The sequence below is a fragment of the Meles meles genome, chromosome 19, assembly GCF_922984935.1.
Source record: "Meles meles chromosome 19, mMelMel3.1 paternal haplotype, whole genome shotgun sequence".
Classification (NCBI taxonomy): domain Eukaryota; kingdom Metazoa; phylum Chordata; class Mammalia; order Carnivora; family Mustelidae; genus Meles; species Meles meles.
Window position 1 is genome coordinate 59,248,858 of NC_060084.1, and position 18,048 is coordinate 59,266,905.

An 18,048-nucleotide genomic window follows, 5' to 3' on the forward strand; every position below is an offset into this window, starting at 1 on the left:
CTCACCGGATCCCAGGTCCTTAAAAACAGGGATGATGTTAATCCATTAGCTGCATGTTAGTCCAGTGTCAAATTATTTGGATATTCTCAGCTTCCCTGTGAGGAGAATGGGCACAAGGTACCGCAACTGACAGATAAAATCCCTGGAAAAGTTGTGTATCATGAAAGTAGTTCCTTGGCTTGGCCTGAGAGACTGCCCAAAGAAATTGTTCATGCTTCTGGTTAGGAGCAAGAAAAGAAAATCCTAAAAAACATAAATAAATAATTTTGAAACAGAGGGGGGAAAGTCTTGACAGTCTCTCTTCTGTACTCAGGAAGTTGGATTTTCTCTTTTCCAATTAAGTTATAATTATTTTTTAAAGATTTTATTTATTTATTTAAAAGACAGAGTTACAAGTAGGCAGACAGGCAGGCAGAGAGAAAGGAGGAAGCAGGCTCCCTGCAGAGCAGAGAGCCCCATGCGGGGGCTCGATCCCAGGACCCTGAGATCATGACCTGAGCTGAAGGCAGAGGCTTAACCCACTGAGCCACCCAGGCACCCCTAAGTTATAATTATTAATGGACTATGAGAGCTAAGAAGCAAGACTCACTGCATATATGGATTTATTTTCGGTTATATACTTCTAGTTTCCTTCTTTAGAGTGCTCTGGACAGAGCTCTCGAGGAGTAAGTCCTGCTCAGGTCCCCAGTCGCGGGTTGTCCCTGCAGCTGTGGGCTCCACGCTGGCTAGCATGTCCAGCGTCACTTTCGTTTGCTCTCATAGATCCTCTGAGAATATACCAGGCATAGAATTCCCCATTTTTGTTCCCGTTAATTTTGCTCTTTCCTCAATCTCTTGTTTTCCATATGCTTTCTTCTTTTGGATCTAATAACTAAAATACAGATATAATGTTATTGAGGTACTAGTAGATGAGGAATAGACAAAAGATGAAGGGAAAAGTATGGAAAAATAAAGGTACAAGAGTAGAATTTTCAACATAAAATGAATGTTTTTCATCTGAAAAGGATGGTGAAAACTGAATTTAAAATTATTTAACCCCCCAATATAAAGTTATTTTCCCACATCTTATAAATGCTTTATAAATGTTCAGTTGAAAAAAATAATGTCGGCTGATGAATGGATAAAGATGTGGTGTATATACACAAAGGAATATTACTCAGCTATAAAAAAAATGAAATCTTGTCATTTGTAATGACATGGATGGAGCTAGAGAGTGTTATGCTAAGTGAATTAAGTCCGTCAGAGAAAGACAAATATCATATGATTTTACTCATATGTGGAATTTAAGAAACAAGTGAACAAAGGGGGAAACGAGACAGAGAGAGAGAAGCAATCCAAGAAACAGACCCTTAACCATAGAGAGCAAACAGATGGCTACCAGGAGGAGGTGTGGACGCAGTTAAGGAGCTCACTTGCTGTGACGAGCATTGGGTGTCGTATGGAAGTGCCGAATCACTATATTGCACATTTGAAACTAACAGTACCCTGTATGTTAACTAACTGGATTTTAAATAAAAACTTAAAAAAAAAGAATACAGAAAAGCTATACTTCAATGTAAGGAAAAGACATTGAAAAAGTATTTCCTAAGGTTAAACAGGGGCACTGGTGTCAGTAAGCATCACTAATCACTGCACTCCTGGCCTTCTGGCTCATCTCTGACTCCTGTGTCTGGGGCTGTGAGAATGGAGATCCACACAACGGAAGACTGGCACGGCTGAATCAGACAGTGCACTCGAAATATTTTGGCTCTAGAATTTTTTTAAGAGGCTATCTCAGAGCTTCCACAAAATCAGGTTTATGTGAGCACATATGCTGCCTTCTCCTCACAAAGATTTGTGGGCATGGTGAGCACCTCTCCTACAAGCGTCCATTCTGGGGGTCTGGATCCTGTTCCCACATCAGATGGAGGCAGACTGTGCAAGAGGGACATCTGTCTCCCTGTGTTCTAGACTCAGGAACAGTGCCACCCTGAGAAGTGTGTTTAAAGGAAGATTTAGTCTGGGGGATGTTTGGTCTCCTGAACTCTGCTCTTGGTCCTTGGAATTGCCCCACAAAACGAACCGAGCAACCCAAGGCTGTTTTCCCCTCTGTGCAGTTTGATGAGAACACTTCGTTTCTGCAGATGTGGCTGTAAATATTCACCTTCATTACCTCAAACTCCACTAAATCCCTCCTCACCTTGCCTCTGCAAACCAAACCGTCAGGGCCCGCTCAGCTTTAGTGTGACTTCGCATCTGACAGGACAAACTGGCCTGGCCTTTACCTGAGTGAATGAACTTCTCCAGCTCCTCCTCATTCTCTGGAAGCAGGTAGGCGGACTCATCCAGGCTCTCGCTCTCAGAGTCCTCACCGACATTGTCATCGTCGTCGTCTCCCAGGAATGGTACGCTGACGTTGTTATAAAGCCAAACCAGTTGCTGTCTTTCCTCCGCGTGCACCAGCCGACTGGAGAAGAACGCGCATGAGCTTAAGAGCGCAGCTTTCACAGGGAATCATTCATTCTACCTTAATCCTGTGACTCTTGCCTCAAAAGCAGTCACTGTACCTGGCGGTAGGCACGGAAAGGAGACAGAAACAGACGATCTCCAGTGTGTGCTGGCAGGCAGGAGAGGATGTAGCTCAGGGTCAGGACTAGGTGAGGTGAATAAGGAACTCATGTGGAGTATAAGAGAATATAATAATATCTTCTTTTTAAACTACATAATATCTTAGTGCAACATTTTACAAAAGAAAAAGGAATGCCAAGAAATCCATGACGAACAAAATATCAACATTTTAAATAAAGTCCAGGCAGCTATTACTGATTCTTCCTTTTGCTCGCTCTCCGGTGTGGCTTGGCGCAACACTATTACTGATTCTGTATTTAAAATGTTGGCGTTTTGTTCATGATGGATTTTTTTAAAATAAATGTAGATTTTATAAAATATTGCATGAAAACATCATTCATCTTGATGACTGAGTGTTTTGGCACCCTCTTAAATTTTGTATCTGAGGTGAGTACCTTGCTCACTCCACCAGATCCAGCCCGGAAAGTGGATTTTTCAGTAGCTATCTCTATTTGATGTGAAAAGGGGTAATAGAATGCTTTCCTCTTTCCTAACATACATACCCTCCTAATCGTTTGATTTGTGTAATTAGGAAGAACTGGCCTGATCCTAAACATTGTTAACAGTAATTACCCAAATCCTGGTCTCCAATGTCTTGATTACACTTGCAAAATTTAGGTTGTGTCAAAAAAATCAGGAATGATGATAAGTATTTTAGCTCAATATTTTAACAAATTGAAATGAGTGGAAAAAATCCATGATAAACCAAATATCAAAATTTCAAATAAACATAGGGCCCAACAGTGCTGTGTGAACCATATGGGAACCTAAGTCAAAAAAAAAAAAAAAAAAGGTGAATCCCTATGTACATGTTTTTATGTATTTTTTTAAAGATTTATTTATTTAGGGTGCCTCGGTGGCTCAGTCAGTTAACTTCTGCATCGACATGAATGGAACTGGAGGGGATTATGCTGAGTGAAGTTAAGTCACGCAGAGAAAGACAATTACCATATGGTTTCACTTATATGTGGAACATAAGGAATAGCACAGAGGACATTAGGGGAAGGAAGGGAAAACTGAAGGGGGAATCAGAGGGGGAGATGAACCATGAGACACTATGGACTCTGGGAAATAATCTGAGGGTTTCAGAGGAGAGACAGGTGGGCAGGGTTGCCTGCTGATGGGTATCAGGAGGGTATGTGTTGTAATGAGCACTGGGTGTTTTACGCAAACAACAGATCATGGAACACTACATCAGAAACTAATGATGTACTACTGTATGGTGACCAAAATAACATAATAAAAAATAAATTAAAATTTTTACAAATTTTTAAATTTGGGGGGCACCTGGGTGGCTCAGCCGGTTAAGCGGCTGCCTTTGGCTCAGGTCATGATTCCAGGGTCCTGGGATCAAGCCCCGCATTGGGCTCTCTGCTTGGTGGGGAGCCTGCTTCTCCCTCTCCCTCTGCCTGCTGCTCTACCTACTTGTGCTCTCTCTCTGTCAAATAAATAAAAAAAATCTTTAAAAATGTGTTTTTAATTTTTAAAAAATCAGCATTTGCATTAAAAAATATAATGATTTTCAATATTTTTCTATCCTACTAAAATTGTATTCTGTCCTATTTGTTTTTTTCTTCATTTACATTGTGACCCAACATGAGTACATTCCATATTCTGAAAAACACAGGTGTGGAGGTTTAGAATAACAGTAATAATTTAGTGATTGTAAGAATTATCATCATCATCATCATTAAATAATAACCTGGTTAGTTTGTTATGTCTTACTTGAGGTTGGTAATGTTACTTAGTAAATACTTACTATATCACATAGGAAATAGCGATTCCACATACCAGGGCAATGGTAAAGGCTACACACGCAATTATAATTACTTGAACAAGAGCAGGTCTGTGTGAAATCAGTGCTAAAAATGGAAAGAATAGTTCACATAAAATTTCATTTCACTTGTGTCTATCAGTTAATATATTTGTTAATCTCATTGTTATTTCAAAGGGGGATGGGAGACAAAATCCGAAGTACCGTAAAAAATAGCATCCTTAATTTTAAAAAATATGGAGGCTTGGGGCACCTGGATGGCTCAGTGGGTTAAAGCCTCTGCCTTCAGCTCAGGTCATGATCCCAGGGTCCTGGGATGGAGCCCCGCCTCTCTCCGCTCAGCAGGGAGCCTTCGTCCCCCTCTCTCTCTGCCTGCCTCTCTGCCTACTTGTGATCTTCTGTCTATCAAATAAATAAACAAAATCTTTAATAAATAAATAAATAATACAGAGGCTAGATCGCACAGCCTGTGTGAACAAATACACTTTGAATTTCCATGGAAAGGAATCCCCAACTCCATTTGCTTCCACTGCCTCTGGTCCTTTGCCAAAGCCCGCTCTCACTCTGTAGAGACGCTGCAGAGATCACAGGATCCCTGACTCGGTCTAGCAGCACCTGCCAGCTCTGTGGCTGCAAGGAGAGCGGCTTTAGTTTGGTGACTCAGATGTCGCACTGATGGTGTCAGGGTGTGAAGGGCCGTGCTGAGAGGGTGTTAAGAGACTGAGAACGCCATTCCCCCAACCTGCATTCCAGGTCTCAGCGCTCGGGGGCGTCAGATGTGCTCTGAGATTCCCGCTGTTCTTCCCGCGGTCAGGTGGATGACTCTCCCCACCGCCTGAGACGAGAGAAGAGTTACCGTTCGCACAAACTGAACAAAACAGCACCTGCAGGGCGAGTACGCTCCTCCGCCGCTTGTAAAACCTCACACACCACGGTGATTACTCTTCACTCACACTTGGCCGTCCCATCCCTGTCCCTTCCGTGGCACAGAAAGTTCAGCAACTGAAGGAAAAACGCCCTGAGCTTCACTCATCAGTGAAAGCTCAGCCGAGCATGGCGAAAAGAACGTGGGCTGTGAAAGGGCTAGCGGTGTCTTTGGTGTTGAGGAGGGATGAGGGCAGCTCCCAGGAGGGCTAAGAGATTGGGAAATGGGTTTTGCTTTCTAAGATGGGAGAATGGACAGAACGTTCATAAGAGGACGGGACTGATATTTAAACTGTGATATTTAAACTACAGGAAATGAGGAGGGACTTGTCACCTGTGCCTGTGCCTGTGCCTGTGCCAGTCGGTGGAGATGGACGGTGGTGCACTAGCTGGGGCCGTCCTCGCCCTGGAAAGGAAGGCAGGCAGAGGAGGAGGGTGAGGTTGCAGGTGGATGGGGAGGGGGACGCAGGTGCTCTCTTCTGACTGCTTGGACTTTGCCAGTGATGGAGGAAACAAGGCGACCCCTGAAGGCGAGCCTGAGGTAATCATGTTGGGGGTTTTCTAGAGCAAGAAAAACTGATGTGAAAGTTCCCAGCAGAACGGGAGAGTAGGTGGGTTAGGGAAATGAGAAACGTGTGTGTGTGTGTGTGTGTGTGTGTGTGTGTGTGTGTGTGTGTATTTAAAGATTTATTTATTTATTTTAGAAAGAGAAAGAGAGAGTGTGAGGGGGAGGGGCAGAGGGAGAGAGAGAATCTCCAGCAGACTCCCTGCTGAGTGCAGAGTCCAAAATAGGGCTTGGATCTTAAGACCCTGAGATCAAAACCTGAGCCAAAACCAAGAGTCAGATGCTTAACTAACTGTACCACCCAGGTACCTCAAGAAACATATTTTTTAGTTGTTTCCTAGAAATGAAATTTCTGTTTATATTGACTATATTTTCTTATTTTCAAGGTACTTTATTTTTAAGTAATCTCTGCACCCAATGTGGGGCTCGAACTCACAATCCTGAGACCAAGTGTTGCACACTCCACTGACTGAGGCAGCCAGGCTTTCCTATTTTCTGTATTTTTGATGTTTTCACATCTGAGATTTTGCTCCTGGACAGACCATCCCTCCCAGGGTTAGCTATTTCCTAAAGTTCATGGACAACTTCCCTCTGAGCACTCCTTTGATATAAATCAACCAATCCAGTGTCCACAGCCCCAACTACCTCTCACACACCAAGCCAATGTTCCCCCTACCCTAAATATTCCCAGGACCAGGTGCTGGACAACTAGGAACCACTCCTATAGCCCAGAGGCCACCGAAATCATTCCAACTATCCACTACTCTGTGTCCCTACCCCACTTCACTCATTCCTTCTCATGAAAACACCAATAAGGACTCTGAGCCATGCTCCTCCCTCTTGTCCTGCTTCTAGGAATCTGTGAATATAATGTTCTTCCATCATGAACAATCATTTCTGTGTCTGTATGTCTTATCATACCTGATTAAAATAAATCCCAGGCATATTTCAGTACTCTGGGCCAAAAAGTAAATACATTCTTTTTGTATTTATAAGGATTGCCAATTGCCCTCTGTAGAAGTTGCACTCTTTTCTTGCCTACACACAAGATATGAGATTATATACACTTGAAACTAATAGGATGTTATACATTCATTATACTTCAGTTTTTAAAAATGTGAGATTGGGGCACCTGGGTGACTCAGTCGTTTAAGAGTCGGACTCTTGATTTCGGAGCAGGTCTTGATCTCAGGGTGTGAACTGAAGCCCTGTGTTGGGCTCCACACTGGGCGTGGAGCCTACTTAAAAAAAAAGCAAGAGATTATATTTCCCAACTCTTTTTTTAAAAAAATATTTTATTTATTTATTTGACAGAGAGAAGATCACAAGTAGGCAGAGAGGCAGGCAGAGAGAGAGAGGAGGAAGCAGGCTCCCTGCAGAGCAGAGAGCCTGATGCGGGGCTCGATCCCAGGACCCTGAGATCATGACCTGAGCCGAAGGCAGCGGCTTAATCCACTGAGCCACCCAGGCGCCCCTATTTCCCAACTCTTTTGCCAGTTTTCTTAATGAAACATTTGTCCACTCTCAACATGATAGCTGAAAATGGGAATGAGTATTTCCCTTATTATGAGTTAGGCATCTTTTCATATAACCAAGAGCTAAGGATTACAGAGAAAACTGGAAGTCTTCCAATGATCTAAAACAATTCTGTCCTCTATCTCCATATTGAAACCTGCACTTAGGACCCAAAGCTCAGACGCACCAGAGATCTCAGCAAACCTCTAGTGCAAGCTCATAGCACCAGTTAGTTTCAAAGTAAAGATTAAAACGCAGGTCTCCTGATACCTTGCAAGAATTCAATCTCTGGGCTTTGGCAGTAGAGGGAGGAATAGGCAAGTGAGATATTCACAGCTGAGCTTTAGAAAAGTTACTAATGTGTTTGGGAGGGTTGCTGTATTGTTTTTAAGATTTTCTGTATTTTGGGCCAGCTGGGTGGCTCAGTCATTAAGCATCTACCTTCAGTTCAGGTCATGATCCCTAGGTCCTGGGATCAAGCCCCACACCAGGCTCCCTCCTCGGTGGGAGGCCTACTTCTCCCTCTCCTACTCAGCCTGCTTGTGTTCCCTGTCTCACTGTATCTCTCTCTCTCTCTCATTCTCTCTCTGTGTCTCTCTCTTTCTCTGTCAATTAAATAATTAAATAAAATGTTTAAAAAATATCTTCCCTTTCCTGATGCTTGGACATCTGTGCTATTTTCTAATCTGTTCTGAGTGGCATCATAACTAAATCAACCATCCACAGGGCACTCATTTTTCTGATTTGCAGAAAGGGCTGTACAGATTAGTGATGACCACTGTGGGGCACCCTCTAGAGCCATATACCACAGCAGCTCTGGGAATGTTCCTGAATTCCAGCCACCAACCCAGATCCCTTGACTTACCATTACGCCCTGGGAATTGCTTGGGCATAATAGGTCTTGGAGCTAGAAGGCCGTTCAAAGGGATCAGAGAGAAGAGACAAGTTTAAGACAGATTTAGGAAAATAAGAAATAACCTTTAGATTTACCTTCAGAAGGTAATTACTGTTAATAAATTCATTACAATACCTCAAAGAAGTATGTGGCTTAATCTGCAATTTGTTCTGTTTGTATCCAGCATTTCCTTTCATGAATATGGGGGGTTAAGGACATAATGCATTTGGCTTCTGGTCTGTTTTTGTAGTCACATGAGCTGGTTGAGGACCTGACAGATTTGAAGGGGTCTGTGCTGTCATCAGAAGGTCAGAGAGCCAGGGCCAGGGAGGGCCCCATGGCAATATCCTTTCCTCCTACAGAATTACAAGCTATTATATTGTGCAGACAGAATTTCCCTTGTATAGAAGAGAGGTTTATAAGTACCGTGTCTCTTCACAAAGAGTTACTGCCTGGTTCACCAACTGTCAGGGTCAGTTTCTCTGTTTTGAGATAAACAGAGTTTTAGGACTTAAAATGCAAAGCATAGAAGACAGATAATTATAAAGAACATTTTATGCTTTCTGTATCTGGATTCCTACGGTCTACCACCAGAATGTGTCCCACATTACAATTAAAGTCATACAGATGCATTCAAATGATCCTGAGGCAGGCAAAGTTTCTCTGTGTGTGCTGAGTGAAATGAAAGAGAGGCACAGTAATCCCTGAAAACAAAGCACAGTTTACCAAGAGAGAATAATATCAGACTACTTTTCAAGCAATGCTTATCTAATTATATTACTGTATGGCGCATGCTCCTAGCAAATACACAAGACAAGACACATTCATACAGTGAATAGGATGACCCCAGACTATGGTTCCCATTTCACTGAATGTGTAATACAATGACTTACCTCTGAGTCTTGAGAAAACACCTTCCTGCTTAGTGACATTTGTGGATGTTTGTGACTGTTTGTAGCCTTGAAAAGAAAACTTGTAGCAGTGAAATGTAATTAACCCTCTTATTTCCCCTGAAACAAGTAAAAACAATGGTTGAAGTTACCCACTAAGTCTGTTGCTAGATCAACTGGTTGGAACTCACCTCCATAACGCAAGCATAGAAGAAGTGGGCATTCCATTAAAAACAAAACTAGAAAGGTGAAAGAACTTTGAACCTTGTCCATCACTCCAAAACTGTTAGTCCTTCAGCAATCGGACGAAAGGATATATTTAGCTATAGCGTAGTATCTGCCCTGTATTTATGAGGAACTAAGAAACTCTGCTCCCTACAGAATGTTTGGGTTCTGACCTGGAGCCACCAGTGTGAGGTCAGCTCACGTTGCCACATGGACTTCCTCCATGGAACCAAGTCAACCAATGGGGATACTAACAGGATGGGGCATGGGAAGAGGCTCATCTGTGGAGAACAGAACCAGGGCCCTGCCCTCGGGGAGTGTACAGACCAGTGAGGAGGCAGCAAAGATCATTTAAAATTCAATGGGACACACAAGAAGACAACAGAGAACACAGTAGAGCTGTGTAGTCAAAAGCCTGAATTCTAGTCCGAGTCTCTGGCTTCCTAGACCTTCCTGCTTGATCAGGTAACTTAAGACTTGGGTTTCAGCTTCCTCATCTGTGAAAACAGGAGAAAGAAACAGCACCTACCTCACAGGACTATAGCAATGTCTGAGTAACGTAATCCATGCAAAGCTCAAAAGTGAGTGTTAGTTCTTGCTGGAAAATGGGAGAGCATCTGCAAAAAAGCAATTCAGTACACCTCCACTCTCTGGGTACTGTTCAGAACCATAGGCCCCTTTGGCTGCCTCCAGAAATTTCTTTAAAGGAGATTAATTGAATCATCTCAAAATGTGGAAATGGAATTGAAAATAGCATAGAAGATTGTCCCTTGTACATGTCCTTTGTCAGTCCAGTAGTTCTCAATATACCCAAGGCAAGTTTTGATTCACCTCTACCAATAACAATAGCAGACTAGATCTTCGGATGCTTGTGAAGCCCCCTGGGATTAGAAACCGGTTTCACTTGCACTGTACCTAAAGGCCAGCTATCCTTTCTTTCTTTTTTTAGATTTATTTATTTTAGAGAGGAGGGGAAGGGGCAGAGGAAGAGGGAGAAAGAGTCTTAAGCAGACGCTGTGCTGAGCACATAGCCCGACTTGGGCTCAATCTCATGACCCTGAAATCACAACTTGAGAGGAAACCAAGAGTCGGATGCTTAACTGACTGCGCCACCCAGGTGCCCTGCAGCTATCCTTTCTGAATGTTTGTGAGATGACAAGCCTAAAACCCTCTAGATAGCTATACCCATACAGTAGACTATCGCCAGCTTCTTGCTTTATTCTTACAACACCCTAATTCCCATTCCTGTCCACAGCCTGATCCATATACAACACCCTAATTCCCATTCTTGTCTTCCTTCCATCCAGCTATACCTGGGGCATGATCCCTATAACAGCTTGGCTCCCATTCTCTTTCTATGTTCTGCAATCTCAGAATTGCCATTCGGATCCATCTGGACAAGTTCATCTGCTATGTCTCTTTGCGTTGTTGTTGTTGTTGTTGTTGTTGTTGTTGTTGTTGTTGTTGTTGTTAAGGAGGTTCCATGCCCAGCACGGAGCCCAAACAGGGTCCGATCTCATGACCCTGAGATCAAGACCTGAGCCTTCCGCGCGTTGTCTTTGGCGCCGAGCCGCCGGAGCCGGAGCTGGTGGACTACAAGCCCCAGAAGGCCGCACGGCCCGACCGTGTCTCCTAGGTAACCGAGCTGGGCTGGCTGCGAACCGCGCGCCCCCGCTGCCGGGCGGCCTGCGGGCACCTGCCCCCGCGCCCTGGCGCGAGGGGAACGCGGGTCGGGGGCGGCGCCCGAATCCGTCCCGCGGCAGAGCGGGGCGGCGGGACGAGCGGGCGCGACGTCCAGGCGGGAAGGGCGGGCGGTTCCGGGAGGCGCAGCCGCGCAGGCCTGCGGGAGACCAGGCGGTGACGCCGGCGGTGCGGTAGGTCCGGCCAGAGGCTCCGCTCCAGGGTGAACTTGCACGCGCGAACTGTCGGGTTGTCTGGTCCCGGGCTCCCTGGGGGCGCTCCCCGCCGTCCGCGTCCTCGGGGCCGTGCCCGGAGGCCGAACTAGCCGGGAGAAGCCCCAGCACGCGCGAAGCTCTCCGGGCCCTCTGGCAAGGACAGGAGCCTCGCGGCTTCCGCTGGCCGTTGTCCTCCGGTTGCCTTGGCCGTTTCTTCAGTGGAAGGGTCAAGCTGTTAGGCCGGTCAAGTAAGCCGAGTCCAAGCTTCTCGGCCAGGACCGGGATCTTCTTCCGCCTTTGCGCTTCTCTTGGCCTTCGGTACTTCGACGCCGACGGTCTTGCTTTGGGGCCTTGTCTGCGTGGCTTCTCTCCACAGCCTCGGCCCCACGTTGGGCGGGGCCTCCGGCAGGCCCCTGGTGGGCCTTCCTGTCCCAGTTGTCTCCATCACTCCTTCCCCCAGGCAGTAGCCACAGGGGACTTTGTAAACACAGAATCATTCTGTCCTTCCTGATCAAAGCTGCTTGGGGGTTCCCAGAGCCCCGACAGTATCATTCCAATGATATGCTGCAAGGAAAACACGGCTTTCACACGTGGGTTTGGGAATGAAGATGTCCAGAATTAGGGTGTTTGTAATTGGGCTATTTGTAGCATGACCTTACAAGACTTGCTTACATGCACTTACACATGCATGTGTGTAATATACACTGTATACACTTACAGTGCATGTGAAAGAGCTCCTTGCTGCCCTGGTTTTGGGGTCTTTGCACCCCGACAGTGTTAAGGCACTGGAAGATCCACTGAGCCACATGGCAGTCCCTCCCCAGTTCATCCCAAATTCCAAAGGACTAAGCTCACAGCCTCCCAGTCCAGCTGGTTTACTCACTGGGCAATTATAACATCCAGTAAATAAACCAGGGCAAGTTCAGCACGAGGAAGTTCTTGAGCTTTGAGGTTTATTTTTCCAATTATTCAAAATCCAGATCAGTCTCACCCATTATTCCCTCTACATGCGCTAATAAATCCACACCCCCAAGTTCTTCCCTTTGGCTTGGGTTGTCTTCTCTGGACTCTGTTAGGACCCTTCTATTTTCCTAATAACATGGGAGGGTGTTTAGAGACTGAGTCTGGGGATAACCCTAATGCTGGTTTGACCTTTCATTCAACAGACATTTGTTGAGACCTTGCTGTGTGCCAGACACTGCTCCAGGTCCTGGTGCTAGAACACTGAACAAGTGAAAAGCCTTGCCCTGTTGAGCTTGTATCTTGTAAGAGTGATGCAGGCAATGAAAAGAAACTTAACAAGTTGATTATATACATGCTTGAAGTTGACAGATGTTAAGAGTATTTAGACTAGAAGAGTAGAGCAGGTAAAGCAATCAAGAATGGGGAGAGGCTCTGCCATTTTATTTTATTATTTAGAAGATTTTATTTATTTATTTGACAGAGATTACAAGTAGGCAGAGAGAGAGGAGGAAGCAAGCTCTCTGCTTGAGCAGAGAGCCCAATGCAGGGCTACCTGGGATCATGGCCCAAGCTAAAGGCAGAGGCTTTAACCCACTGAGCCACCCAGGCACGCTGGCTCTGCCATTTTATTTTATTTTTTTTTTAAGATTTTATTTATTTATCTGACAGAGAGATCACAAGCAGGCAGAGATGCAGGCAGAGAGAGGAGGAAGCAGGCTCCCCGCAGAGCAGAGAGCCCAATGCGGGGTTCGACCCCAGGACCCTGAGATCATGACCTGAGCCGAAGGCAGTGGCTTAATCCACTGAGCCACCCAGGCGCCCCATGGCTCTGCCATTTTAAATAGAACCTCTTGGACTTGAACTTGCCTGTGCTGTGCTGTGTGCTGCTCCTATGCAGAAGTTGAGAGAATGAGGGAAGGTATAATGTGCTGTGGTCTCCAGTGTCTTTCCACAGACCTCATGTTGAGACAATCCATTGACCACTGAGATTGCAGTTCTCGTTCCTATATGCCCAATGGGCACCTAAGATAAACCCAGGTATAACTTAAGAGGCAAAAGATCAGAAATACCAGAAGCTGCTAGAAAGACCTGGATTGATACCTGATTTGAACTAGTATGCTGGACTGGGTGGCTAGAGCAGGAGAGAGAGCTGAGCTATGAGAATAACACAAGGAACTTCTGGAATTTGCTCTTGCTTCTTCCCTGCCTTTGCCTTGTAACAGTGTCTGCGCCCCCAGCTACAGTAACCCGATCTCTGGTCCAGGCTTCCTGAAGAGTGGGATCAAGGCAAGGGGTAGTCTGTGTTTATGAGTAGCTGAGAAACAAAGACCACATTACCTCAGGCAAGTGCTTGTCTGCCCTGCCTCCTCAAAGCTTGGGGATGGCAAATCACATTCCAAGGACTCTTACCTCATGAGGTGAGGAGTCATTGACCATCAGCTTTCTGATGCCTTGACCTCCCCTTCCAGGATCCATTCTCCCCACCCCTGAACTATTTATAGGGACCAGAATCTGATCCCATCACATGTATGCATAACAACTGATGGAGTAACCAATGGCCCCAAAGGAAATACACTTACTGGCCAAAGTAATAAGCAGTTTTCTGAGCATTAACAACTTCAGGAAAAAACACACACTGCATTACAGATTCCATCAGAAGCAGATATATTAGAACAGATGGACCAAAATTTTAAATTAGTCTATTAAATATATTTAAAGAGATAAGGCATGGTATTAGCAACAGGAAATGAGAGTATTAACACACACACACATATATATAAATACATACCAAATATAAATATTAGGTATGTAAAACAATTATTGAAATGAAGACACAGTAGAGGAAATAAATAGCAAAACGGACAGCTGATAAAGAAATTAGCAAACTGGAAGAGCAAACTGAGGAAATGTCCAGAAAAAAGGAAAAGGAATTAGAGAACACAAAAGAAAGGCCAAGAAATATAGACAATAGACATAAGTGTGCTAACATTTGAATAACAGGAGTCCTAAAAGAGAAACATTTTAAATCAAAAGGATGAAATATTAAAAATAAAGACATAAATTTCCATAAAGTGTTTAACACATGTCCCAGAATATGCCACTCAAAATTCTTTTACTATACTATTACCTTTATAAAAATGTATATTTGTATATTGGTCTATGCTAATAATAACTATTACTATTGTGGTTTAGCTTGTTTTTACTACAGACGTAACACCATTTATACACAAGGTTACTTAAGATAAAGTCAGAAACATAGGAATTTGACTTTGGAAAGAAGTAAAACATTTGCCAAATTTAACTATCTGTGGGATGATTTATTGTCTCCTAGTTCTTTCTTCTTCTTTTAGTCATAAATGAGAAGGGAGGCAGTTACTCCCTGTTAAGCAAGGAAAATTAAAAAGAGGGAAATAAAGAAATGTTAAAACCTTGGAAAGGAAATACAGAGGCGTAGAATCAGAAGATGGACTTGTCTGGAAATACTTGATTGCTTCCCAAAGAAGTGGGCTAGAGCTGGCGAGCAGAGCACGCTGGTAGATTAGCGCCATGACCGGGTATGAGTGGCTGTGCCTGCACATAACCGTCGAGGAAGTATAGAAGACGTAGAAAAAGAACAGTGGAAGTTCAGAAAAACAAAGCCCACTATGTGCTATAAGAGTCTTTTTAAATAAGATTTTTAAAAAAGGTTTTTTATTTATTTGAGAGAGGTAACAGGAGTGGGGTGAGAGGCAGAGGAGAAGCAGACTCCCCACTGAGAAGGGAGTCAGACACGGGGCTTGATCCCAAGACTCCTGGATCATGACCTGAGCTGAAGGCAGATGCTTGACCAACTGAGCCACCCAGGCACCCCATAAGATTTGTTTTTCTTTTTTTGTTTAATTTATTGATTTGACAGACAGAAATGAAGAGTAGGCAGAGAGGCAGGCAGAGAGAGAGAGGGGGAAGCAGGCTCCCAGCCAAGCATGGGGCCCAATGTGGGGCTCGATCCCAGGACCCTGGGATCATGACCCGAGCTGAAGGCAGAGTCTTGAACCCACTGAGCCACCCAGGCGCCCCCCCCCATAAGATTTTTAAAATGTTTTATTTATTTGAGAGAGAGAACAAGAGAGCAAGTGCAAGTGGGGAGAGGAAGAAGCAGACTCTCTGCTGAGTGGGGAGCCCAACATGGTGCTCAACCCCAGGACCCTGAGATCATAACCTGAGGCAAATGCTGATGCTTAACCAATTGAGCCATCCAGGTAAGATGGCTGAAGACTCCCAGAAGGGTCTTAATCAGGGAGGTTTAACAGAAATCCAGGCAGAAAGAGCCTGAATGCTGTAGACTGGCCTGGCTCATTCCGTTTTCTATATATACCAATCCTTGTGCAAGCCTCCCTATCATCATTCTGCTTCTTTCATTTGTTACCATTTGTCACTTAAACAAAAGTAAGGCTTTATTCATTGGTCTCAGATTTAAGCATATCACAGGCTTTTAAAAAATGACCTCTCATCTCTTGTGATGGTCTTTGAAATCCCTATTTTCTTCTCCCTATGCTTATCCTCATGCAAAAATGTTTGGTTGTTCCTGTTCTTTAAAAAAAAAAAAAAAAAAGAGTATCCTAAAAAGACAAATTTCTCAGAATGTAAAACATTAAATACATCAGATTAAAAGTCCCACAGACAGTGTCTTATTAACTTAAAAATATACTTAACACAAAACTCAGCTATTCCACTCCTAGGTGTTTACCCAAGATAAATGAAAACTTGCATATACAAAAGCCTTGTAGAAGAATGTCTACAGCAGCTGGATTTACAATAGCCGAGGACTGGAAACGACCTAATGTTCATCAACAGGTGAATAGGTTAAGTAATGGTAGCACAACCACATAATGAAATGCTATCAGCAAAAAAAAAAAAAAAAAAAAAAAAGTAAACCACCGGTACACGCTACATTATGGATGAGACTCCAAAAACCCCCATGATGTTGAGCAAAAAATCCGGACACAAAGGTAAATGTATGACCAGAACACCGGGTGATTCCATTTATACGAAAGTCTAAAAGACAATTCTAATATGTAGTGACAGAGCAGACAGTTGGTTGCCCAGGGCTTGGGGGAGTGAGGTCGGGTGGAGATGAACTGTAGAGACATAAAGGAACTTTCTGGACAACTGAAAATACTGGTGTTTTTTTTTTTAAAGATTTTATTTATTTGACAGAGAGAGAGATCACAAGTAGGCAGAGAGGCAGGCAGAGAGAGAGGAGGAAGCAGTCTCCCTGCAGAGCAGAGAGCCCGATGCGGGGCTCGATCCCAGGACCCTGAGATCATGACCTGAGCCGAAGGCAGCGGCTTAATCCACTGAGCCACCCAGGCGCCCCTGAAAATACTGTTTTGATTGTAGTAGTGGTTGCAAGAGTGTGTGTGTGTGTATATATATATTAAGGATTTTATCTATGTGTTTGACAGATCACAAGGAGGCAGAGGCAGGCAGAGAGAGAAGGGGAAGCAGGCTCCCTCTGAGCAGAGAGCCTGACGCAGGGCTCGATCCCAGGACCCCGAGACCATGACTCGAGCTGAAGAAAGAGGCTCAACCCACTGAGCCACCCAGGCACCCCAAGAATGTGTATATTTTCAACACTCATCAAACTGTAGCCCCAAAAGTAAAGTCCTTAGCATACCAGTGGTATTTGAAGCCTGGAGACCAAATGAGACTATCAGAGGTGTAAAAATGTACCCTGACAATAATGGGTGCCCTGACAATAATGGGTAAGAGAAGTGGGAAGTAAACATCCAAGGGGGCCCAAAATGAAGGCTAGAATCAGGAGGGAAGTCGGGAAAGCCAGCTGAAAAACATGTTTTAAGGAGGAAATGATCCATTATCTATAATGCTATTTCAAGGAAAAAACAGAATTGACCACTAGGTTTAGCAATGTGGAGGACATCTGGCAGTGAGGTAGCTTTGGAGAGGGTTCAAGAAAGAATGGAAAAGAAGTAGGGACAGTAAGAAAACAGAACTCTTGGGCGCCTGGGTGGCTCAGTGGTTTAAGCCGCTGCCTTCGGCTCGGGTCATGATCTCAGGGTCCTGGGATCGAGTCCCGCATCGGGCTCTCTGCTTGGCGGGGAGCCTGCTTCCCTCTCACTCTCTGCCTGCCTCTCTGCCTACTTGTGATCTCTCTCTGTCAAATAAATAAATAAAATCTTTAAAAAAAAAAAAAAAAAAAAAAAAAAAAAAACAGAACTCTTAAAAAATTTGCTTTCTACAATAAAGCAGATTATGCAGGAGCTACAAGGGGAAGTGGTACTGGAAGGTTTTCCTTTTTTTCCCCTAAAGCATGTTTGCATGTTGGTGGGAATAATTCAGTACACAGGGAAAACCTGATGATATATGAGACAGGGGAAGCTTCTGGAACAATGCCCTTAAGTAGTAGGGAGGAGAGACAGGCTCTGGAGCCAGCCCAGTGAGTTCATATACAGGTGTCTCTGGGAAAGCGTGGACACTGTGGAAGGTAGGTAGATGTCATGGCAGGCTTCTGCGGATTGCTTCTGTCCTCTTCAGCAAAATAGGAAGCAAAGTCATCTGCTGGCAGTGAGCATGAGGGAAGGTTAAGTCAAGGGACTGTTGGAAGCTTGATACCAAATAGCCAACCAGCTTAGCTAACAGAAGGTGGAGGTATTCCAGGCACTAGTAATGGAATAGTCCTACGGCTGACAAAACCATGTGCAGAGGGGCCAAAGACCTGAGGTCAGGACAGGGGAAGATCATCTAGATGGATGATGGAACCAGGAAGTGTTATGGTGGAGGTGGCTCTGGATGCA

At 44.4% G+C, this 18,048-nt stretch overlaps 1 protein-coding gene across 1 annotated transcript; it reads right to left on the minus strand.

Moving 5' to 3' along the window:
- Nucleotides 1–809: 809 nt before the first annotated feature.
- On the minus strand, nucleotides 810–9,443 carry C19H19orf18 (chromosome 19 C19orf18 homolog). The gene is made up of 7 exons (XM_045989601.1): nucleotides 9,362–9,443; nucleotides 9,174–9,239; nucleotides 5,646–5,711; nucleotides 5,124–5,216; nucleotides 4,367–4,469; nucleotides 2,265–2,446; nucleotides 810–871 (listed from the first exon to the last, which is right to left on the minus strand). The coding sequence occupies exons 1-7, from the start codon at nucleotides 9,441–9,443 to the stop codon at nucleotides 810–812; spliced, it is 654 nt and encodes a 217-aa protein (XP_045845557.1).
- Between the last annotated feature and the right edge of the window lie 8,605 nt (nucleotides 9,444–18,048).